At 38.9% G+C, this 25,538-nt stretch overlaps 2 protein-coding genes across 2 annotated transcripts; one reads left to right on the top strand and one right to left on the bottom strand.

Annotated features, from left to right (window-relative positions):
- Nucleotides 1–298: 298 nt before the first annotated feature.
- Nucleotides 299–9,159, top strand: dorip1 (dopamine receptor interacting protein 1). Its single transcript, XM_028438245.1, has 5 exons — nt 299–569; nt 1,623–2,147; nt 3,478–3,567; nt 3,664–3,798; nt 5,899–9,159. The coding sequence occupies exons 1-5, from the start codon at nt 487–489 to the stop codon at nt 6,080–6,082; spliced, it is 1,017 nt and encodes a 338-aa protein (XP_028294046.1). The 5' UTR covers nt 299–486; the 3' UTR covers nt 6,083–9,159.
- A 133-nt stretch (nt 9,160–9,292) lies between these two features.
- Nucleotides 9,293–25,420, bottom strand: klhl28 (kelch like family member 28). Its single transcript, XM_028438207.1, has 6 exons — nt 25,249–25,420; nt 22,448–22,708; nt 21,726–22,363; nt 16,036–16,479; nt 12,549–12,757; nt 9,293–12,414 (listed from the first exon to the last, which is right to left on the bottom strand). Exons 2-6 carry the CDS (start codon nt 22,706–22,708, stop codon nt 12,251–12,253), a joined length of 1,716 nt encoding a protein of 571 aa, XP_028294008.1. The 5' UTR covers nt 25,249–25,420; the 3' UTR covers nt 9,293–12,250.
- Nucleotides 25,421–25,538: the final 118 nt, after the last annotated feature.

Below are 25,538 nucleotides of genomic sequence, written 5' to 3'. Positions count from 1 at the left end.
CGTTGATCCAAACCGCCCTATATTTAAGAAGTGACGACATATGCGTAAGGGTAATACATAATATAATATGATGTTAAAGAAATATGCGTAAAATGTTTCCAGAATAGTATCTATGGCCCATAACCAATAGATTTAAGGGGCGGTACTAGTTACAGTCTGTCAACTCCAACCAGCCAATCATTTATTAATTAGACCCACCGGTTGGAATATCTCGACCAATAAAATTCTTCAATTTATCACCACGCGCTGGAAAAGGCGGAGCTGTAAAGTCGCGGAAGGCCGCTAGAGGGCAGCAGTGTACTCATGCTGCTTGCATCAAAACCACTACAAAGCGCCTGTGCGGCGGTTTACACAGGCCTAGCTTAATCGGAGTCACTAGTTAGCATTAGTATCATGTGTCAGATGTTCAGTGGAAGCAACGAGAAAATCCCGAAACGACATTTTAGTGTGTGACTGACTGTTCGGCGTGCGACATGAAGCCGAGAGATGGAGAGCCGATTCTTTGTGTTAAACGACACTGAGGAGCTCCAAACTTCAGACAGACACATCAGCTCTCTGCATTTCGAAAGGTAAAACGACTCTTTGACTAAGAAGTGATCATTGTGCAAAGTGCAGCATGTATTTACTGATGATTAATTACGTCGATGTGCTGTGCAGAGCTCTCCCTGCACAGTCCTGTCACGTAAAGCACGGATTGTAAACATGGGGGGGGGGGGGGGGGGGGGTTAGCTTGTCACTGTTTGTTTTGGTCTTTGCGTTTTCCGAAGAGGAATGTTTAAAAGACACGAATCGAGTGTATTTTTTATTGCAATTAAAATGCAATTGTATAAAATAAATAAATAAATAAAACGGTAGAAGATAGAAACAGAAAATGCTCGTTTTTTTGTTTTTTGTTTTATAAATATGGTGTGACCGGAAGTTGCTATTTTCAAAATAAGATACCCCGTGGATTTACTTTGAAGGGGATTTATTTACGCAACAAAGTGATGTTTTGTCACTTGTGGCAGTAGTAGTTGTTTATCCAGTAATAAAGTGACAACAAGAAAGAAAGGGGGGAAATGCATTTGTTTTTCTTTTTAATTTAACCTCAGATTTCAGGTTAATTCTTTATTTAATTTTTTTAAATGTTGTATGTTGGTTTTAAATCTGAGGTCATTCGACTGTGTCCCTCTCTAACATCAATATTATTTGATCACTTCTTGCCCCTTGAGTTTTAATGGTAATTTAATCTGATGTTTTTTTGTTGTTTTTTTTTAATGTTTTTACTGCTGATTTTAATCTTTTTGATTTTAAACCATTAAATGTTTTCTGTCGCACTTTTTCAATCATGTAAAGCACATTGAATTGCCTTGTGTAGGAAATGCCCTATGCAAATAAATGTTCCTTGCCTTGAGTTACAACCAAATCAGGTTACTTTCTTTGAGTTGATTTAGAATAAAAAAAATAAAAATTTTCTTTGTGCATAGTGGGTTTAAAGTTTAACAGACTTTGCCCATCGCTTGGCTCTGGTTTCACTGAAAATTATTTGAACAGCATCCATTTATTTGCACATTTGCAGGTTGATAAACTAAACCGGACCAAATGTTAAAATATAGTAAATCTTGATCCACATGTTTCTGCAGCTCTAGGACTTTGTTTGAGGAAATTCGTGCCTCCATAAACAACAGCGACGAGGAGGATCACTCCTTCTGGAGACCGGTGCTCCCCTGGGGGGGCGGCCTCACCATCAAAGCCGGTCGGAAGGCCGTGTCATGCATTCCTCTGTACGTTAGGATCCACCTGAAGAACACCTGCACCATCGATGGCTTCCTCATGATCCTCTACGTCATCCTTCGGGACAACCAGTGCTTCTGCCGGGAGCTGGCGGTCTTCCTGGGCAAGGACTTTGTGGAGAAATTCCTGCACCTAATGGACTCCTGCAATTACACCCAGGTGAAGTTGCTGTGGATCCTGGACAGGATGTCTAAGAGACAGTACCGATCCGAAGTCCACCACGCAGCCCTGGAGATAGACCTGTTTGGCAACGAGCATGAGAACTTCACGGAGAACCTGGAGAACTTGATGTCCACCACGCAGGAGAGCCTGTGCTCCAACTGGAATTGTCCAACCCGCTTCCAGGATTTAATCAAGACCACCATCAGCATCAGGTGAACCCAGCACAGACCAGCTGTGACAGGATGGAGTTTTGATAGGAGTGAAAACTATTCATGAAAATAGATTTAGAATATTGACAAACTGAGTCCCAGAGATGACCATAAATCAGTGTTTCTCATATGGGGGTATGTGTACCCCTAGGGATACGCAATGGCGGTACAGGGGGTACTTGAGAGAGAGAGAGTGGAAAATAAACAAATAAAGTGTTAGTCTTGGTCCTACCTCAGGCGTGAGATGACGGGAAAGATAAAAGCTATCGAAATAAATCTATTCAGGAGCCACTAAATTGGTATTTTTTAACCTTGGGGTTGGGACCCTGAGTGTGGTCGCCTGGAGTTTAAATGCGGTCCTCTAAAAGTTATAGATATTTGAAATTTTTTATCCATCCATCCATTTTCAGACCCGCCTGTTCCTGTTTTTCAGGGTCGCGAAGGTTTGCTGGTGCCTATCTCCGGCTCACACCGGGCGCTAGGCGGGGTAAAAAATAAATAAAACAACACACAATCTTAACTGTATTTCTGTCCTTTCACTTTGTGAAATATACATCTAGTTTTACTTTTTTTTTTTCTCCTCCTCCTCTCCACTACTGTTTACAGGAATAGTTCATTCAAGGTGATAATCCACTGTTTTGTCCAACCGCTGTGTTGCATTGGGTCAGTCACAAACATGTCAGATCATGTCAAAGGCGATACGAGGCGGTATAACGGGTACTAAAAATGGAACTGATTGTAACTGCTCCGTGGGCACTACTCCGTGGCTGCCCACTGCTCGTCAGGGAGGAGTTTAATGCAGAGAACACATGTAGCTATAGTATTATGTAGCGTTATATATATGATAATAAAGTATAATGTATATTCTATATAGTTTGAGAGGGAGGAGCTCACATTCTTATATAGGGTAGGAAGAGCCAGGATTGTCAGGAGGAGGAGTTTCAGCGATGTGATGTCACAACGTGAGAAAAATCCAACTCGCCCGTTTAGAGCTGACTTTTTAGAAAATATGGAATAGTAAGGGAGGGAAGAAACAGAACTTTTTCCACTTTGACCCTCTGAATGAGGCTTAAGGGATGTTTATCACTGTAGCAAAACCACTGTAAAGTGATTTTTTTTCATAATACTGTGAGACAATCAAAGGCCTGTAATGATAAAACATTTCTGTGTTTTCTTCTCTTCAAGTTGCACCATTTTACACCTTTTGTTCTCACTTTGCTGAATGCTCACCGGTTGATGATAAATGTGGCCTGAAGTCTGAAATCTGTGTTTTCAAATAATGTTTCACACTGAAAACATCAGGTTTACTGATTTAATTCTTTACGCTTTGCAGCCCTCCTCACGAGCTCCCCCAAAGAGACCCCATCCAGACAGCCGTGGACGAGTACTTCTGTTCTAAGCTCATCCACTGCTCAGAACTGGGGTGAGGCTGTTATCCATGCGCTGCCTCACTGTAGCCCCCCCCCCCCCCCTCCCCGCCCCAACTCCTCCTTCATCTTCCTGTGTCTGTTACTGACAGGTGTAACGGCCTGAGGGAGTTATCTCAGAGGGCTTTCTTTTACAGCCCTCCACCCTTTGTTGTCCTCAACATGCAGCAGTGGAAGTCAGAGGAGCTGTCCTACGTCCCATACCATCTGGCTCTGTGCAGGCACAGGTAAGGCATGGACACGCCCCAGCACCAGCACCAGCACCAGCACTAGCACATCATAGCCACACAGTGGAGACAAAACCCTTTTGGCCAACCTTTTGGTTTAAAGATGCTTACAGTGTTCTGTTTCATTTGGTGTTCATTTTAACTGGTGCCTGACTGCACCATCACTTTTGGTAATGATGAGTAAGTCCAAGCCATCCTGGAAAAAATACCATATATTGGGGTTAAATGTAGGGATGTCCTGATACAACTTTTTTATTTCCGATATGATACCGATATTGCAGCCTTGCGTATCGGCCGATTCCGATATCAGCATACTTTTTTTTTTTTGCGTTGTTTTTTTTTTTTTTTTTATTAAAATTTTTTTTTTTTACTTTTTTGTATTGTGGGATGTTAGAAAAGGCTCTATGAAGTGATGTTACTCAAGCAGAGAACAATAGTCAGCAACAGTAGGTATGAGAAAAACTGACCCGTTTATCATTAACCAATTGGTTACATACATTTGAACCTTCAACATAATATCTACAGTATTCTACAACTGAATAAAATAAATAAAAAATGAATTGGGAAAAAAATAATAATCGGAAAATCCTGAAATTTGAATCCGTTATTCGTTATTCGTTTTCAGGCTAATATTGGACCAATATTGGATCGGGACACCCTAGTTATGTGTTCCCTGTCCGTTTTTTTGTGCGTTTTCTTTCTGCATTAGCATTTAGCTAATGCTAAACTTTGGCCAATGCTAGTTATCCAATCCTGAGTTAACTGATGTGTTTCCAATGGCCACTTATGACCAAAAATAAGTCGGTTTTTTTATTTTTGTTATTCATTCATTCATTCATTTTCAGACCCACTTATTTCTGTTCAGGGTCGTGGGGTATTTTTTTGTTATATAATTAGTTATTTAATTATTTAGTTATATATAAATGGACGGGCAAAGGACTGGTGTAAGGGTTTTTTTTAATCTCTTCTGTATTATGTAAATATATAAAGAGTGTGAACCTCTCTCCTGTGTATGTGTGGGCGTGTGCTGCTATGTGTATGGATGCATGTTAGCGCTGTATGTATAAGGAAAAAGTATGAATTGGTTCAGATCATTTTTCTTTCCTATAGCTGAACTTTCATTAATGTATTTAAATAATATATGAATTTATATATTTATAAATTATGTGTTTATAATACAAGTCAGTCACCAGTTGACATAGTAGCCAACTGAACCAGAACACTAGAACAAAAAGAATGACTGGATATTATTTGTACAAATGGTTGAATATATTGATTGATAAAATATCATTCTATGTTAAATCTATGAAACAATTTCACTGTATGACAAATTATTTTACCTATTGAAATACATATATTGCAATTGAAACACAGGCCACATACTTTTACTTAAGCTTTAGTTAAATATTGTTAATAATAATAATTCATTAAAAAAAAGATTAATAAACCGTATATAGTTAGACCGCAGACATGGAATATTAAATGAATACTAACAGAATAGTGTAACTGTGTAGTAGGCTAATATTTTGAATGGCTAAGTAGTGTTATGATAGAATTATGTAATGAAATGGCATTGATGGTATACTTATTTAAGGACTTTTAATTAAATCAGAATAATCAAAGTAATTCCATATTATTATTATTATTATTATTATTATTATTATTATATGAATCCCCTAAATAAGCCCCAGGAAGTGAACATTTCATTCCACCATTGTGTGAAAAAGTGATGCACGTTTCCACTCTTGGTTTCATTAAAAGCTTAAAGCAGGAGGACTAGCTCATCCTCACAGAAAAGAAAGAAAACTAATTTTAGAAACACAGCTGAGCCGGAAGACATGAGATTTAAGAAGTCTGCTTAATTCAGCTCAGCCTGCTGTAAAAATAGCTTCCGTGCTGTGAGCTGTGTGCAGTCAGTGGCACATTTTCAGTACGTTGGGTTTTTAACTGACATGAAGCTCTAGCTCTTGTATATTCTTTATTCAGATGATCCCCATTAGCTTCCATGAGGTGGTTACTGGTCTTCCTGGAGTCCTGTTCTCACATTTGTAGTTGCACATAAAATAAATCAGTCTGAGATGATGATGGTTTCTCTTCCAGGTATTTACTAGAGGGCGCCACGCTATTTAACAAGGAAGAGCAGCATTACTCAGCAGCGTTCCAGATCGACGGCTGCTGGATGCACTACGACGGTCTGAGGACTGATAACCTCATCCTTCTGCACAAGCCGCCTGAGCTCCTTTTGCTCTCCTCTCTGGTCTACGTCCGAGCCCCCGACAGGTGACCCCACACCTGGTCGTGGATGGAAACGATGAAAGCAGGGATTGGAGTAGATGATTTCCTTCCAGCCTTCAGGAATTTTCTTCGTCAGACTGAGTGATAATGCATGCAGAAAACTTGCTGAATTAGGGGTTATAACCACATTGTGGCTTCTTGGAATCCAAGAGGTTTTTGGACTATAATAGTTCTGCGTTGTACGTAATAAATTGTATACGATACATCACATATGACAGTAGTTCTCAACCTTTTTGGGGTCCTGTACCCCCTGCAATTTGTTTAAAAAAAAATATGCAGAAACTGCATTTTAAAATTGCATTATGGCATTTATTTACTATCAGTTGTAACTTTCAGAACAAAAAAAAACCATACCTGTGTAGTAGGGGTGTGCATTGCTATGAATCTGATGATACAATACGATATATACCGATACTAAACAATACAATACACATTGCCATATATCGCAATATCAATAATTACAAACTTCACCATTACTAGTACAGAAAGGTATGCAATATAATTTATTCAGTTGTTTTTAAACTTGCGAGAACAAGTAAATGGTAACGAACTGTAATTCAAGGACCAATGTCAAAAACAAGTGGTATGTTTATCAAACTGAAATTTTTAGGTTAAACTTTTGCTTCTACAATGGATTCTAATTCTGTTAAGTATTTAAATTCTTTAAAAAAAAAAAAAAAATGTAACCACATTTATAAAAGTGAAAATATGAAAAAAAAAATGCATTGAGGATTGAGGTAGTTTAACAAGGTTTTATGTGGTTCATTGACACATAGCGACCGGGCGTTTACGTGCTATGCCCTTGTTAGCACAATTAAATGTTTTTTTTTTTTTTCGTTAAGAACTTGATTTAAAAAAAAAATGATTTGGACATTGTTTTGGATCCATATGATAGTCGCACAGTGATAGATCGCGATGTATCGTCAAATCAATTTTTTTTCTCTCACACAATTACTAGGCAGTGTAAGTGATACTGTAATTGTTGCTAAAGGTCTCAGTCACGTTTGAATGAAATAATCCTATTTCTATAGGATATTTTTCAAAGACATTTTATTTTCAGGGACCCCTTTCAATTACACCACAGATTACTAGCGGTCCACGAATCCCTGGTTGAGAAACACTAGCATATGATGTATACTGGTACTGTGTAGTTCATTCATAAACAGCAATAGCTTTGCACTTTAAATGTTTTTAAAGAAGAGAATTATTTTTGACTTTATTGATGTTTGTTATTACTCTGGATTTCCAAAACATTCTTATGAGTCAGTTGTTTAGCAAACAACACCAACTGATCTTAAAGTGTTCAATATTCATTTGACACTAAAAAGCCTTAATTTAATGGATTTGGCTACACAGCCTCCAAGTGTGTGACCTGATCTATCATAACATCATGGGCTTGTACTACAATGCTGGATTTCCTCTTATCGCGCTAACTTCCTGGATTTTATTCTAAATCGCCATGGTAACTGAGGCGCTGAGCGACTAACGTGGTCGGGAGTAGGTTTTTTCTGGCTAGGACAAAAGCCCCGCCTCCTAACCAATCAGTTCTCTTGGAAAATGAACTTGCCCATTCTTAGAAAATCTTGGTTGGTGCAGATCTGACAGCTGCGTTTATGGAAAGAAAGAATATTAATGCAATCTTTTCAATTACAGATGACATCCTTTAGGAAAAGTATAGATTTATATCTGATGGACTGATCTACAATCAGATGATAAAGCCTGTGTCGGGCACTGAACAGATCACTGTCATGTCCATTTATCATCCCATGGATTAATATTGTATAATCTCAGACTTTTACGCATTAACAGTCTCAGCAGCTTTCTGCCTGCATTCCTTCCTTTCTACTTTTTCTGCAGAAACTGTAGTTTTTGGTCTGAATTAAGAATTTTAATTCTTCATATTTTTAAAGTATTATTCCTCAATTGTAACGTAAGTTGCTGTATACCATTAGTGTCAAACTAAAGGGCCGGGGACCAAATCGGGCCCTTCATAGCATCCGGTTCGGCCCGCAGGAAAAAGTAAAAATGACACATTGTGTAAATTACAAAATAGTTCAGCTGTTAATTGTTGTTGAAAAAACTCTAAATGTTTCCAAAATCCAGCAATTTTCCTCAAATTATTACAACAATGTCCCCAAATTGGTAAAAAAAATAACAAAAAAAAAACTAAAGGAGATATTGTTGATGCTTTCCATACTGTATTTTTAATTAGAAGTGCAAACTTGGGCACATTAATGCTGAAATTGTTCCGTTTTCCCCCCTAAAACCTGCGGCCCACTTGTAATCGAGCTGGTCCGTTTTTGGCCCTTGAACTAAGATGAGTTTGACACCCCTGCTCTATATTGTTTTGTCGTTATTGTGGTTGGTCTGACGCTGAAATCTCCGCCTGTTTTACGTGAATGCGCATGTCGCCAGACTGAAATCACCTGGGTTAAGTGAACGTGTTTATAACCTGCTTCATAGTACGGCTGCTCTGTGACGAAAAATGTTTGGTTGGATGAAGCCCACTAACAGAGAGATATCGGATACACTTATCCAGCTTTGTAGTACAGGAGTCTGTGTGATCTCCTAGTTGTTGCCAAAACAGCCGTTGAAGTTGTTGCTGCAATATGTGGCAGCGGATCCTCACATCATGCTCTGTGATTGAACTCATCAACTGGCTACTCCTGAAACATGTCATCTGTTTTACTCTCATCAGAGGACAATGTTTACTTTAAAACACGTGTCAAAGTATTATCAAAGCGAACGGCTAGACCAAACGTATATCTGAGCTTTGCCAAAAGCGTGATCTACCTCCACCAGCCAAATGTCTTCGCTCCATCATGTCTGCCTTTTGTTTCTGCAGTCATTTACAAGATAAACCAGATAATCTTTTTTGTTTCTTCTATTAATTCCTTTGTACACACAGTGGTAGCTCCTCAAGCAACTTGTAGTACAGCATAAGAGCGAGTTCAACCTAATTGTGAAGCATCCCAATGTGACCCTATGCCAAACTGGCTCTGATTGAAGAACACTTGCTGCCTGATATGTCTTAAACTTGTTGAATTTAGAAGCAGCTGTTTTCACACTGTCTACTTTTTATTACAAAAAAAAATATATATATATATACAGATGTGTGTATTTTCTTGTTTTCTCTGAATGAATGTGGAAAAAAAGGAAGTGCAAATAGACAGAAAGCACCTTTTTAAGGCAAGCATTTATTTTAAAACAGGCACAACTGCACCACACAAACTTGACTGAAATGTAAAATGCCTCCAATCAAACATGGTAACATGTGAAACGCTACTTGTTTGCTTAAACAGCTAATGCTATCCTGTCTTGTTCCAGTAATAATCCACAGGATAGAAAAGTCAAGGTTGCCACCTCACTTCAAACACACAGTGGGAAATGGAAAAGAAGCAACAGTGGTGCTTTTGGCTAATGTTGACATCAGGAAAAAAAAAAAAAAAAAAAGTGTTCCTTTCCCCCAAACAAAGACAGAACAGAGCAGCAGTCCATTGCAAAATCCGGTGTCAGGTCAGTCATCGTCTGCTTTCTTTGAACAAGCACTTTGGTGAGATCGGTGACCAAACATGACACTGGATAGGCAGTCGTAGAAACTCAAATTAGACACTCGAGTTTTGCAGATTCATGTTTGCAGATTTTAAAAAGCATCTTTCCAAAAAAAAAAAAAAAAAAAAGATGACTAAGAAGTTGTTAGTGTACACCTCAGAAATCACATGGATTCTATGACAGTGAGGTCAGACTAATCATGGAAACCACACATAATCACGCCTGCATGACTCGTGCTGTAAATATTAGGTGGTGATGAACAATCCAACACAAGACACAGATTAGGTTACACAGCGTAAACAAAACAAATAAATACAAAAATAGTCATCTGTGTCATTTGAATATTAAAAAGAAAGAAGAAAAAAAATGACATTTACAGAAATTCAAACAGCCAAAAATCAAACTTAGTCTCATCAGTGGCACCTTTGCCTAATCGCAAGGCAGATGTCAAGAATATTACAGTAGTTAGAATTAAAACAAAAGCGCATGTATACAAACTCTTCGTAGTATTTGCACTAGAGGACAGAATGATAAACATTGTTATAAAAATTCCCTTTTAATTAGCTTTCAAACAACAGTGAACCAGCATGTATGGAAAAAAACTAAACATTGTTGTCAGACAGATGAAGAAAAGTCGATGCTAACGTGTTTAATGTTTCATTAGACGTCCATATTACCCACTAAGCACATGAGCTTCTGTTACAGCATTAAGAGAGAGATGCCTTGGCTTGTTGTAAAGACACAAAAGTAGAGAAAACTGAAAAAAAAAAAAAGTCTTATTGCATTCTTTAAATGCCATTAGCTCGTGTACATGTTACATTAGGTGGTAAGCGTTAAAATCACACTTTTGTGCTACACAAAAAAACTCAACTAGAGCCCAGACTTCCTCCTCCTATTGCTGCAGTGACACCCTAACCCATACAGGGGAGCACCAAAAAGAGAACTGGATTTCTCCGTTAGGATAACAAATCAGTTAAACTGGCGACCTGGCCTAAGTTAGCTGGCACAGTGCTTGATGGTGCATTATTTATCTCAATATGACAACAAGGAAGTGTGGAATGCACGCTCAATGCTGAGAGGATGAGGGAAAATGCATGGGTAAACAAAGGAAACCAAAACCTCAGATTTATCTATGCAGAATAACCTGCATGGACTTTCTCATATGAGCTTTCTCCCCTCAAGTCACATGTGCTCCTAACTGCATTAAATCCTCAGATACCAGGAGCACTGATGCTTTTAATAGACTATTTTGACGCTACACACAAGGCTGTGAACGGAACAGAAATCAGGTGTCAGACTAAAGTGTGACATAGCGACTGCAGATGTTGTCAAAGTGTTCTCACATTCTGCAACATGATGGAAAACGTTCACAAGAATATGGCTTCAATAGAAGGAAATCGTTGACGAAACATATATATAGTGCTAAATGTCAAGATGTCAAAAATGTGAGTGTAGAAGGCCTCCTCCTTCAGCAGAACTTCATTTTATTGCACAGTAAGGGGGAACTAATTGATCTGCATTTAAATAAAAACTATGACTGACGACAATCACGATGACAAAGCGGAGTCTAAACAAACTAGTCCTGAATTCTAAGTATAGCACCAGTTATTCTTGGTTTCAGACCAATGGGTGAAAAATAAAGCGCATGTAATTATGAAACATTATCAAGCAAATGCAAGGCTTGACCTTGGAACGACAAAAACCATCGGAGCATGTAGATGTTATTTCCCCTCCTTTCCTTTTTTCAGCTCTATGAAGCAGAAAGTAAGGATAATCGCTCCAACTCTCCTGTCATCCCAAACATAAACATGTACACACATCTGACCCAGTGCAGAAAAACATTTACAGGCAATGCACTAGAGGATATATTCATATTTATATATTTCATTTGGAGTATTATTTACAGAAGAGAGAAAGGCAGCCCTTTTCGAGAAGATAGAGATTCCATTGTTTCTCTTTTTGTGTGTGTGTGAGAGAAGCACTGATTTGGATGCAAGTGCTGCTTTGCTGAGCGCGAGCATCAGTTTAACATGGACACACGTAACAAAATGAAACAATCCCATCTGACATGCACATACACACACACACACACACACACACGACACAGCCACATAGTTGTACAAATACACAAGCGATCTGTTGTGTTCTACAAAACTTAAAACACACAGATCGGACTGCAGCGAAAGAAAATTAAAATTGTTAACGAAAAGAAAAAGAAAAAAAAAAAAACATGTCTACAGACGTGACTTTGAAACATGAATGAGCAGATTTTTTTCCCATGATCCTCTGGGACATGGCTCTAGGTCCTCTTTGTGGTCCGGCAGCTGTAAAAGCCATTCTTCGCAGTGTGCTGTCCTGTCGTACAGCTTCCTCCGTCATCTGACCAACCTCAGAGCTCCACCTCCTCTTTCCTGCAGCCATGACGGGTGGTGTCCCGCCCTTCACCAACCAACCAACCCACCCAGCACATCCATCCATCCACCCAGTAAATTCGCCTCATGTTGGTGTGCAGCTATGCACCAGGAGAATGATGGTAGGGTGGAGGAGACTAAGAAACGTATTTGTATAAGCTCTTTCAATGGTTCCTAGCTGGCTGGGCCATAGGTCAAAGAGCAGTCAGACCAAAGTTACAACGGCAATACATCATACCGCTAGAGTCCAACCAATTGTCTGAGATGGGATCATAGCGCTGCACCGTGTTCAGGTAGGATGATCCAGAGTGACCTCCTACAACGTAGAGGTAGTTGTCCACAATGGCAGAGCCCACACCTGGAGGAAGGAGGAGGAGGACGTCCCAGTCAAAGAACAACAAAAAAAAAAAAACAGTTAGCTCAAAGTCATCATTTTATAAAATAATCAGATGTTCAAACTGTCCAAAATGAGTGAAATATTGGCAAACGCACCAGTGCGGGGTTCATTCATTGGCCGGCAAGCTGTCCACTGGTTCTGATGTGGGTCATACCTCTCGATGCTGGACAAATGAGACACTCCATTGTGTCCGCCCACCACAAATATAAAGCCTAGCATGACACCGACTCCAAAGTTGATTCTCTTGTCTGCCATGGGGGCTACCATTTCCCAGGCATCCTTGCTGAGGTCGTAACGCTCCACGCTGTTTAGAAGGAGAAAAAAAAAAAAAAAGCAGCACAATAAACTAAACGCATAAAGGTTTTTGTTGAAGATTCTATTGACTTTTCAAAAACTTCCATCAGGGGTCAGCAACACTACACAATTTTATTTGGTTGCCATTTATTCTTAAATGTCATTTTATAAAAGACTATTAGGAAATTCTTTATTACAATTCATAGTTTAAATTAAAGCTGCTACTAGGGCTGCTGGATTTTAGGAAAAATAGTAATCATGATTATTTTAGTCATAATGGAAACCACGCCTATTCAAACGATTATTTGTCAACCAAAGAGTTATTTATTTTTTGTACAAAACAATGTAAAATATATTTTTTTTTAACATATACTTAAATCAAGTATGCTCACGTTTGCAACCAAAGTGTTCCCATATAAGAGAATTTGACTTTACTTACTTGTTTAGAAAGCCTTTTTGCTGCATTTCTCCTGCCATGTTTCAAGACCACTAACAACTTTCCTCATGTTGGCTTTCAATGGTTTGTTCTTGATTATGTTATTTTTGTAATCGTTGAGTGTAATAATCGTAATCGAATTTCGATTAATGGCACAGCTTTAGCTGCTACCCACAAGTATTTGTTATTAGATAAACTTATAGTCATAGATTAATGAATTCAACATCATTTACTCCAAAAAGGAAAAGTCGGGAAACGGCTGATCGAAAGTTTGTTGTGATCTCCATTGTGCGGTGGCCTTAAAAGCTCACAGCACAACGCAAAATGAAAGTGCATACAAATAAACACCAGAACACAACACAAGCGCAGCCTGGTAAACACCAACAACGGAAGTAAAAATCCACGAAGAAGAAGAGTTATTTTTGAGTTGTGGGGTTTGTATTTGTATGCGCTTTTGTTTTGTGTTGCGTTGTGGCGTTCGTCACTCTGTGTCATTTTGTGTTGTGAGGTTCTTCATTTTATGTTGTGTCGAGTGCTTTTAGGGCCACCGTACCATTGTAAACACTCGCTTATTAAAATTGTTCAAGAAGCTTCGCGCATTGCATTGTGGGATGTGGAGTCCCGTAAACAGATGCATAGAAGTGTTTTCACGACATTCTTATCTTACTTTTTGGAGTAAATGATGTTAGAATCATGGTGTAGGGCTCATAGATCAATAATTATATCTAATAAAATACCATGGATAGCAGCTTTAAGTTTTTTTAAAGTAGTTTAAAACTTAAGTCCAGGCTTTATTTATTTATCCAACTGAAGTCCAAACAATATCTTGTCGGTGTCAGTTCCAAATTTCTTCTCGTTAACAAATGACAGGCAGCAAAACGCTGATCCATTGTTTATACTGTATATATGATCTAGCTTTCCGTTTGGTTCTTCAAAATATTATAAACATAATCAAAGCTAATTTCTAAAATAACATCGGTTCATGCTGTTGACATAGTTGAAGTAAACCAGTTCAAATGTACAATGTTTTGTCTTGGGTTGATGTAATCTTTAAATAGAGGCTAGAACACTGATAAACAGTCCCTGATAACCAGTGAGCAAGGACATGTAAACCATTAGGGAAGGACAGAGAAAGTCTCCACAGATTCTTTGTTCAAACACATTCTCCTCAGGGGTTTCTGGTGTCAAGGAAACAAGCAACTGGGATGAGACTTTCTCTCAGTGGATTCACAGGCAGAGCAGCAGAGGCTTGTCTCTCGCACTCATTTACAGACACCTGGTAACTTTCACAGCAACACACATCATCCTTCAACCAACTGTGGGTCCAGCAAGCTCACTGACACAAACATTACCTTTACAACTATGTGAAGAAAACAAAAAGGAACGTTTGTCAATTGCTTTCAGGTGGTCCGATGAATACATTTCATTTCTTGCTTAAAGGGGACATATTATGCTATTTTTCACCCATTTCCATTTGTTTCAAAACCCTAACAACATAGTAGTTGAGGTTTATTTTCCCTAACCCACCTGTTTTCTGGAGTTTTAGCCCTCTGAAAAATCACTTTCTGACCCTATCTAAAACCGGGCTGAATAGGCGTGTCTATAGATGCGGACTCCACACAACAGTTGATAACTAGCAATTTTCTTTTGCTATTCACACACTCATTGTTTTCAGCCAAAAAACTGCACATTACAGTAAAACAGATGGATAGAATTAAGCGGCTATGGTGATTGTGAGTCAGAACAACGCTGTTTCATGATGTGTATACGCCGTGCCACAAAAGCAGCTGCAACAGCAAAAGCAGCTGTTTCAGCTGCTTCAAACACTCACTGGTGCTGCTATGTTGCTTTCTTGTCATCATCTCATGTAGAGATTACAGGAATAATCCATTCAAGGTGATAGTCCACTATTTTGTCCGACCGCTGCGTTGCATTGTGACACAAACAGTGTTGCCAGATTCGTGGTTCGTGTTTGGGCTGTTTTTATTGGAATGGGCAGGTTCTAAGATGTGATTGGGCTGGAAATTGTCAATCTGATCGGGCAACACTGATTCCTGATTTTATTTGTGATGTCACAAATGTAGAAAATTTGAAACGGAGCAATTTTCTCTGTGTCATAAGACTTACACAGACCACAAACAAATGACTGGATGGTTTTATTTTATATTTTGTGTGCTGGTGGACACAAGTTACCTGATTAAAAAAACAGCAAAAGTAAATTTTTCATAATATGTCCACTTTAATGCCTGAATCACACTCATTTTGAGTCAGGGACCAAATACAGACCAGTTCAATCTTAAGTGGGCCACAGATTATAGGCAGTAAAACGTGCAATTTTGTCATTCTTTAGCCCTAGTTTGCACTTCGTATAACAGTATTTAAAATATGTAAGGCACCGACAATATCTAAGCCATAAGTGACAGTTATTGGTTAATGTAGGATCTGAAATTTCCTTGATTTTGTGACCAATTGTTATTTAACTTGGGGAAATTAGTGAGAATAATTTAAGGGAAATAAGTACTTAGTACCTACAACAATTTGAGATTAAAAATGACTGCTATCATGTGATATAAGCATGGGAAATATCTGAGCCCTGGGAAAAAATGTGCAGTTTCATTGAATTTGTGTATTTGGAGATATCTACAACTGAATTAGTTGGTGATTTACACAATGAGTCATGTTTTCGCTGTCATTTTTACTTTTTTCCATGGGCCGAATTGGGAGCTTTAAAGAGACGTATTTGGACCCCGGGCCTCGAGTTTGACACATGTGCTATATGCCTTGTAATACATAACTTCTCAACAGATTCACACTGTTAAATATGTGTTTAAAACAAAGGTTTGGTTTATTACCTGTCCATGTGTGCAGGGCCGTAGCCTCCGATAGCATACACCATGCCATCCAGCACAGCCGTGGCAAAGCAGCTGCGGGACTTTGTCATGGGTACCACGGGTTGCCACTCCTTCAGCTTAGGGACGTATTTCTCCACAGACTGAAGGTAATATTGGCCATCGTAGCCTCCAAGTGCGTACAGCTCCCCAGCAAGGACCACCACCCCCAGTGTGCTGCGACACTCAGCCATTCGCTCCACGGTGGACCACGTGTTGCTCTCGGGGTCCCAGCTCTCCACTGTGCTCTCGTGTCGGCGGTAGCTGATGCCTTGTCTCATGTGTGTGGCGATGCCTCCCACCACGTAGACCTTGTGGTCCAGCACGGCCACACCAAATTCATATCGAGGTACGCTGAGAGGAGCAAGTCCTATCCAAGAGTCTGTCTGAGGGAAATACATTTCCATGCTGAAAAAAAAAGAAATAACACAAACAGAACTGAGTCACGTTGACTTAAAACCACAAGCACATTAAAAAGCTGCTTTGGAAAGTTGATGATATTTAGGCTACGTTGACACTGCAGGCAAATGCCACCCAAATATGATCTTTTTGCCAATATGTGACCTGTATCCAAAATGTTTTTAGACAGCCTGAACATCACATTTGCAGTTTTTTCAAATCCGACCCAGGATACTTTCATATGTGCTCCTAAATCCAAGTATCCACTGTTGAATCGATCCCTTTTCTGCACAAGAACATGGATTATCCTTAGCTTTGATACATGGATAAATAATGTAAATAGATCCACTGGGTCTCTTACGCGCCGCGCACTGCACCTCATCGTGTTTGACGCACGCTCGTTACCCCGTGCGCGGAACTGTTCTGTTGACATTAACAGTTGTTTGTTAATAAAAATGGGCTTACCACTAAAACTAACCAAAATATGTCATTTGTATGAAGAAAAAAATTTGGTTTTATCTGTCAGGTTCGGGTAGGGCTAGGATTTAAATATCTGAATGCCAGTAGGGTTCGGGTCAAAGCTTGAAGGTTCATACCATAACTGTAGTGACTTCTTTTTGAAGAGTATGTTAAGTTGAGGTTTCGTTTATTCAGACAAGTTTTTTCAGGATTTTTTTCTCGCTGGAACTATTACATGGAAGTCAAGTGAAACTTCAAAAGAGATCAGCAGAAGTCCTCTCACAAAGACTGGCAGTTGACAGTGAAACATGTCAGGAGATAAAAGTTTCCTGAAAAACCTTATCATACCATAAATGGGGAGTGTTTAAAAGCACATCTGCATTGCAAAATACCAAAATAAAAATTATGGCTCTTTTTCTTTTTCCTTGTCCTCCTCTGCAACTGCTCATTCATTCTCCAGCTCCCAGCAGGCCACACACTGAACGCCAAACCTGAACCCCCGAGCCCATGACCTCGCTACCCCGGACCCAAACCTTTGGCAGACCCCCCCTCAGATGAGGCAGGGGGGCAGACGGGAAGAGGAGCAGTGACCCCCCCCGACACCAGGAAGGGGGTCTACGCGGGGTAAAAGTGAAAACTACATAGGAGAGTTCCATTGGGGCTGAGCCTCCTGGATGACATCATCACATGGCTTCTATGGCGCCTTTCATCTTCTTTGGTAGAACCAGTTCATTGTGGAGTCTGAGAAAAAAAGCAAGACTCTAAACCAGTATTTGGCCACATGAAGAACTTCTTCCGTGAGAAAGCTCAGACATCTAATTGGCAGATAGAGAAGACGACACAACAGCAGTTGGAGAATAGGTTGGATCAGAGGGAGCAGTGGCAGAAGAAGCAGTTTAAGAATATATCAATGATTAAACAGAAGCAGCTGGAAACCCAAAAGAGGCTGACCATGAAGCAAGAGAAGCTGAACCAGGAGAGAATCACACTGCTGGAGATTAACCTTGTGCTGGAAAAAAAACATAAGTGTCTGATGGAGGAGGAGCAGCAGCAGCAGCTGGAGGTGAAGCTGAAGCATAACCAGCAGTTGACGGAAGCCCAAAGTAAACTGGAAAAGCAAGAGCAACATCTGCAGCAGGAAAAAGTCCTACTGCAGGAGGTCTCCCTCTCACTGGAGGAAGATGAGAGAAACCGTAAGGAAGAAAAACATCACCTGCAGCAAGTGAAGCATATGCATGTGGAGCACCTGGAGCAGCTGAAGCACCAACAACAAAAGCAGCAGGAAGTCGAACAGGAAGTAAAAAGGAAGGAAAAGCAGCTGCAGCAGGAAAAAGTCCAAAAGGACGAGATTTCCCTTCAACTGCAGGAAAACCATCAAAAGCAGGAGGAGGAGAAGCAGCTGCAACGGGAGCTGGAGCTTCTGCAGGAGAACGAGCAACTGAAAGATTTGGAGGAGAACGTCCGCCTCCTAATGCAGGAATATGAGGAACACTTGGAAGATGAAAAGCAGGTAAAGCAGCAGCTGGAGCTGAGGCAGAAGGAACTGGAGCAGGAGGAGCGTCATGTCCAGGAATGCTGTGAGAAACAAAAACGTGCCCAGGAGGAGCTCCTCCTCTCTTTGGAGGAGAGTCAGCAGAGTCAGCTACGAAATCAGGTGAAGATGGAACACCTGGAGGAAAAGCTCAGAGACCTCACCTCCAAGAAGAAAAAAAGTATCTTCAAAAAGCTCAAACATTGGCTATCTTCAAAGAGAAGCTGAAAATTATAAGAGCTGGACCTCTCAAAACGCTTTTCTCCAAGCCTCTGGGTTCACCTTCAAAATAAAAGGATTATTTGACATTGTATAAAAAAAATGAATAAAAAGGAAAACATGATACACTATTAGCAGGTCTGCCCGCATGGTAATGATAATCATCATGTGAAAAGGTTCAACCACTGCTAATTTAACCTGAACACATCATTGTTTATATTAATAGTTTTATTTTAATGTATAAAAACAAGCAGAAGATTCAGGTAAACCCAATATGGATTTTATTAAAAACATATTGATTATTAAAAATTAGAGCAGTAGAGTTAACATCCTGTTAATTTAAACTGAAGTGTTGGTTGGACTTAATTTATTGATGATTCCATTATAATAAACAACAGGAATCTAGTAAAGCTCACCTGTACTGTCCAGTATCAGGGATTTATTTCACTCACTGTACACATTATTATTTTGGATAAAAATTTATCAAATCAATTCCGATAAAATCATTCTAAATAAACCAAAAATAAGAGAACTCTCACCCTAACTTATGAAGAAGTGATTATTATTTTTGGGGGGCCTGAAACAATTCCTCGAATTACTCGATTACAAAAATTATTCGAAGCAAATTCTCTGCCTCAAAGCGTTGTTTAATTCACGTGACGTCACCAAAGTCCGTATCACGGCCGCTTTGTACGCGGTCTCTGGTTTTACCTGGACTGAATTAATCAACGTGCATCATTTTCTCTCTGGCGGACGACGTGAACACCGGTGGAGTGCGAAAAAGACAGAAAATGTCTAAAGTGTGCGACCATTTTACGCTTCACAACGCGGAGAACATAGTCCAGTGTAGATGGATTTTGCCTATCATAACAGGACTTCCACGACGCACGCACACACACCTCAAAACAAATCCACACCTCACATAAGGCATCTATAATAAAAATATACTAAAATAAAGTAAAATAAAACAAAGAAACTAAACAATATTTATACAAAAAACGACAACAGAAATGCACAAAAATTGAGATTACAGCTGAAAAGGTGTGATTCTTATTTAAAATTGTTTTATTTACATTTATTTCTTACAAATTGTATACATTGTGTACCTGTTTGGCTTGATATTTTATTTTATATTCATTCTTTGTTCTCAGGTGGGTAATTTGCAGAAGGTGCAATCCTTTTTTGTAATATATTGTATTAAGACAAAACTAAGGCCAAATGGCCTTAACTATTTAAGGTAAAGTTTGTATTCATAGCTTTACATGTTTTACATTAAGTTGACTTAACTGTATTGTTATCTAATTGTTTGCACTGGCAGTTATAAACACTAAATGGTTAAATTGCAAAAAATGGGCTTAGTTTTGGAGCCAAAAACATATTTTTTTTTTTAAATAAAAGCCAAATGCTTGATCGTTTTACAGCCACATCATTTTCATTAAAATGCTAGATTAATCAATTCCAAAAAGAATCGATAGCTGCAACCCTAATTTTTTAACAATTCGTCTAAAACAACATCACATATCAGTGGGCAAATCTATACCGACCTAAACAGATTTTATTCCAAATGTGTGATAATTTCACACAACTCTTTGAATAAATAATTAATATATATATTTCTAAATATTAATCTACCTGCAGGATGTGAGGAGGTTGTTTGCTGTTAGTGAGATATACAGTAAACTACTTTTTTTTTTGCCAAATCACAAAAAAAATCAATTCAACTTTATTAATCTGCTTTTTCAAAAGTTAACACATTTTAACATATTATAAATGTGAATATCATATAAATGATTTTTAAGAGGTTAGGGATTTTAAAAATAGTTTAGCAGTATTTTAAATTTAAATAACACATTATCCCTGATTTTCTTTCCTAGTTGGAAAAAATTGGCTTCTCAATGCACACTGACCGGCACCAGGAACTGTCGAGGGCGAGCTACAAGGCAAGACCCTCTCCCCGGAGAGAGGCCGCCTCCAGCCGCCATCCATCGGGACTGCATTCCCCAGGAAAGCAAGACCGCCGCAGCAACGCCCCACACTAGTGTGTGACCGACCAACAACCGTACATACGAGACCAAATCCCGCCGCCCCGACACCGTGCACGCCTCCCACTGCACAGAAACTTTTGAGGCAAACGCAAAAATACGCATGTGCGTCAGTTCGGAGCTGCAAACTGTTCACAACGGAATCTGATACAGGTCACAGTTTAAATGGTAATGTGAACTGCCAAATAAAAAAAATCAGATCCGAGCAACAAAAAAAAATCTGGACTGAGCATTAAGGCTTGCAGTGTGAACGTAGGTTTAGATTAAGGCTACACAATTCATCCAATTTTTAATTGTGATTACGATTTTGACCTCAATGAATAAATTTACCTGATCGTCAGCAATTTTTACATTTAAAATCCGGCTCTACTACATTTCTATTTTTTATGTACTTTCTCAACCCAAGTAGTCAGCCAACCAACAGGGCACAAACACATGATTAAGGCTTCATTAAGCTACATTAACAACAAGCGAACGACACTTCAGTGGGAGTCGAGAAGAGTGGAGAGTTTTAGGGGGTTTTCTGAGGTGGGGAGGGCGGGTGCTCGTGTTGACACGCCCCTGAAAGTTGATGGACATAAGTACCTAATTAGTTAGTATTAATGAATTAATCCAGCGGACACTCCAGACAAAAAATGATGACAGGGTGGTGGTTTCTGCCCATAACCTGTAGGCTTAAGCCTAATGTTCTTAACTTTTCTTTATATGCTATAATTGTTTTCAAGGAGTCTGTAACAGTGTATTTATATAGTTGGTCCATAGTACATTTTAAATTCTTGAGTACATTTTATAATATTTATGATCAATCTTGTTTAAAGCTTTTCTTTTGCACTCTAAACTGTTCACGTAATTTGTTAAAAAGTAGTTAAATAAATATGTTTTCCCAAACAGGATGAATAATCATGATTAATAATTGTGATTACAATATTGCGATCCAAATAATGGTGATTATCATTTTGGCCATAATCGTGCAGCCCTACCTTTAGATAGAACATTAGCGTTACCTTTCCAAAGTGGCAAAAAGTCCGGCCTTGCCTCCGACTGCGAGCAGCACCTTTGGGGCGCACCTGGGCCGGGCCGACAACACAGTCTGATAGGACAACCGGTGTTCAGGCATGAAGTGATACTTGAGGGCATCGTTGAGCAAGTGCTTGCAGGCATGGTCGTCCCGTATGAGGTGATTGGCTTCATAGAGACGAGTGAGGAATTTCACGCTGAGAAGTGGAAGGCGAACACAGTGTAGCAGCTGAGCGAGATGCTGCTGTCGTTCCGTTACGTCGTATTTGATCCACGACTCCAGTGCATAAAACACAGTCTCTTCTGTGACAACCTTAAGGCAATCGTTGGAAACTATTTCATCCAGTTCGGCTCTCGTTAGCTCAAAAAACTCCTCCGTCTGACACACCTCCTCAAAGTTCTCACAGATGAACTTTGTTGCAGCCAGGCACAGGTCATGACAGCCGTAAGTCTCTGCGAAACGCGAGATGCCTATACAGTTCCCAGCATCCAGCTGGCTTTCTAAGAAAGAGCAACACTCTTTAAGAACTAGCTTGACTTGGAGTAAGTTGGCAGCTGGCAGCAGAGATTCCACAGTTTCCTGCGAAATGAACACCGTACCAGTGTAGGCATACTCGACGATGGCCTGGAAACAAAAGAGCAACAGTTTTATTCAGACAACACTAAGGCAGTTACTCAGAAATTAAGCATCTGTTCTCTCTAAGCAAACCTGCAAGGCTGTTTCTTCAATGCACTGAAATTCCACCTCTGACGTCTCCTTCTCTGAGAGGTTGCCCGTGAACATGGCTTTAAAGTAGGGGCTGATGCTGGCCAGCACTACTTTATGAGCGTGGATCTTGGCATCACCTACTCGTAGGACAATGTCACATAGTTCATGATCCTGCCGCAGGAGCTGGAGACCCTGCAGCAGCTGCTCCGAGTGAGGCCGCGTCAAACTTGCAAACATATAGGACTGATCCTGCTGGTCCATCTGCAAGCAGGAATGTACAGGTCAGTCATAAAGCACCGAGTCAGCGGCAAAAACTGACGTTGTTGTTTTCTGGTTACTTGGGTTTCCTTCCATTAGTCCAAAGGGTGTGTGCTAATGGACTCTAGAGTTAATGTTTCTATTGAAGTGCATTAATGTACAACTAACACACATTTTATCAGAATAAATTTGCAGAACCTTAAGTAAACCCAAGAACCTTTTTTTCGATGAGGCTACACCATTGGGCCATCCGGTATTATTACAGAATCAAAAAATTACACCCAAGTCACTTTAAGACTAGAAAAGATAACTTTGACTGTCCTTTTTATTATCACTGCTTACAACACACGTTTTCTATTACCTTCATATTTTTGCTGAAGTTGTGGAAAGAGGAAAATAGTAATATTTTACTGATATGTTGAAGATATCTATTTAGGCTTAGTGCGCTGTTGTTACCACTAAGGCTGCCTCGATTTGTGAATATCAAACATCTGTCCAATATCAGCAACCACAACAAATTAAGTATAATCGAATTATATTGAATTGCATCTAAAATATTTGATAAAAGCATTATTGGACTTATCACAATTATTTTTCAGCGTCTTCTATTTAATTTATTTATGAATTCTATTCAATTGTAGAATATGATTTATGTTTAAGTTAAAAAAATAGTTGTTACTTTTGCACTTTTTTGTTTTTCAAATGGATTTATTGAGGTTATTTATAAGGGTATTTTAATTTACTTTTTATTTATTTCATTCAATTGTGGAATATTCTTATGGGACAGTTTTTATCACCAACTGCTGCTGACAATTGTTCTCAGTTGAAGTAATATCACTTGATAAAGCCTTTTGTAACATTCCACACTACAAAATAAGTCATAAATGTATGGATGATCCGTGCTGATATCATTATATAACAAATCAATATCAGCCAATACACAATATCGGTATTGCATCAGAAGTGAAAAAGTTTAATGCAATGTGCATTACCAACAAATAAATAAATAAAAATTGTCAGATTGTGGGGTTTTTGTTGTTTTTTGACAATTTTGTGCATCAGCATACACCATTTGTTCAGCTCGACACAATTACTCCATTATATACCTATGACAGATTGGAGGGAGGATTTTGAGTCAGACTACACTAGAGACACAATAAATCTGAGGCAGACAGAGGACGATTCAGTCCTGATGATATCAGCGAGAAAAAATGACCATAAAAGCATGCCCCAAGGAGGGTAAAATTACAAATAAACAGTTTTATCCCTCATAGTGTGTGATTTTCAAACAGTGCAGCTGAAAAACTAGGGATATACAAAAAAAAAAAAAAATAAATCAATAAATAAAAGCACAATGACTTATGTTTTGTCATTTATTAAACTAGAGAAAATAATTTTCTCAGCCAAAGGCAAAAAAAAAAAAACAATTTGATGTAAGGTTTTATTTAATATTTATTATTTAATTTAATGTTATTTATTTTTATTTTATTTAGTATGTATGGTTATATAGGTATAACAGTTGATACATGTAAAAAAAAAAATAAAAAAAATAAATAAAAAAAAAGTGTGTGTGAATGTCTCTGTGGTGTGTATAAATAGCTGACTGATTATGATACACAAAATAATAATTTGTTGTAATGAGTGATGTGTTTTGTTTTGTTTTTTTTAAAAAAAATATTGTGTTAGGTGTATAATGGAAAACAGTTCATTGGAATGTTGTTATATTGTTAACTATATCACCTAATAAACAAATTAATAATTAAAAAAAAAAAAAAAAAGCACAATGACCAAACTTTTTCTAAGTATTACATTATATGAAAAAGCTGAAAAGTAATTAAAAAAAAATGTTATAGCTACACATTACCTAACCCACAACAATATATCTATCAGCCCTAAATACAAAGCGATGTTATTGTAATTTAAAGCTTAATCTGATGTTAAGTAAATGTAGGTTAATATTGCCAGAAAAAAGTTCAAAATAAAATTAATGCAAATCTGCCAATATTTGCAGCATTCACAATAATAGCCACAAGAGTGATACCAATTTTCCATTCCTTCATTAGGTCACCAGTTAGCAAACCATAAACATAGCTGTGTTAACATGCAAAATAATTAATAATGCTGTTTATTATTGACTGAGGCCTAGCCTTGATTTTGAGTCAAATCCAGACTCATTTAGTCCCTTTAGCTCAAAACAAGCAGACGGCTACTTGGTTAGCTAAATCACGATCAACCCAACAGGCTGGCTTTGAAACACCAAATAAACAACAAACATCTTCATATTTGACAACATCAGCATCCACACTGAAACATCTCCATTCTGGACACGCACATCTCAAAGTGGTTGCACTGCAGTCAGTGCAGGTTAGCAACTAAAAATAAACACAGCACCCGAAGCTAGCTGCATCATTGATTGATATACAGTAACATGGCTGACAGACAGACACACACACACACATATATATATATATATACACATATATATACACAGCGTCACTGTTAGCTCCGTGACAGCATTTCACACCGACACATTCAAACCGTACTTTCGGTCCGCTGCAATGGCCGATAAGGCAGTGCGGGGCTCGGTGACAACGACGGAAAACCCCGGGCTGCTTTCTGGGAAACAACCGAGTGCCAGCCTGCTTCCCCTCCTCCAGGACCAAGCTACCCAACAACCGACCGACCTAGCCTCACAGCTACAGACACGCTAGTACATCAAGTAGACCACAGCACAACGCACTCACTTCCGATTAATTTCAAAACAAAAGCACATTCAAAATGTTTACAGGAAGTAAACATCGGACACAAGCAGGGTTGGGGTCAATTATAATTG

This window comes from Gouania willdenowi, chromosome 22 (assembly GCF_900634775.1).
Source record: "Gouania willdenowi chromosome 22, fGouWil2.1, whole genome shotgun sequence".
Classification (NCBI taxonomy): Eukaryota; Metazoa; Chordata; class Actinopteri; order Blenniiformes; family Gobiesocidae; genus Gouania; species Gouania willdenowi.
This window is presented reverse-complemented; position numbering and strand designations above follow the sequence as displayed.

What these genes read in the sequence shown, in the direction of transcription:
- dorip1 (XM_028438245.1), top strand. Translation starts at nt 487, where the DNA reads ATGGAGAGCCGATTCTTTGTGTTAAACGACACTGAGGAGCTCCAAACT. An exon ending in AGCTCTCTGCATTTCGAAAG is followed by an intron (nt 570 to 1,622) that starts GTAAAACGACTC and finishes ATGTTTCTGCAG; the next exon opens with CTCTAGGACTTTGTTTGAGG. An exon ending in AAGACCACCATCAGCATCAG is followed by an intron (nt 2,148 to 3,477) that starts GTGAACCCAGCA and finishes TACGCTTTGCAG; the next exon opens with CCCTCCTCACGAGCTCCCCC.
- klhl28 (XM_028438207.1), bottom strand. Translation starts at nt 22,708, where the DNA reads ATGGACCAGCAGGATCAGTCCTATATGTTTGCAAGTTTGACGCGGCCT. An exon ending in GGCCCTGCACACATGGACAG is followed by an intron (nt 12,758 to 16,035) that starts GTAATAAACCAA and finishes CCTTCTAAACAG; the next exon opens with CGTGGAGCGTTACGACCTCA. An exon ending in AATGAATGAACCCCGCACTG is followed by an intron (nt 12,415 to 12,548) that starts GTGCGTTTGCCA and finishes TCCTTCCTCCAG; the next exon opens with GTGTGGGCTCTGCCATTGTG.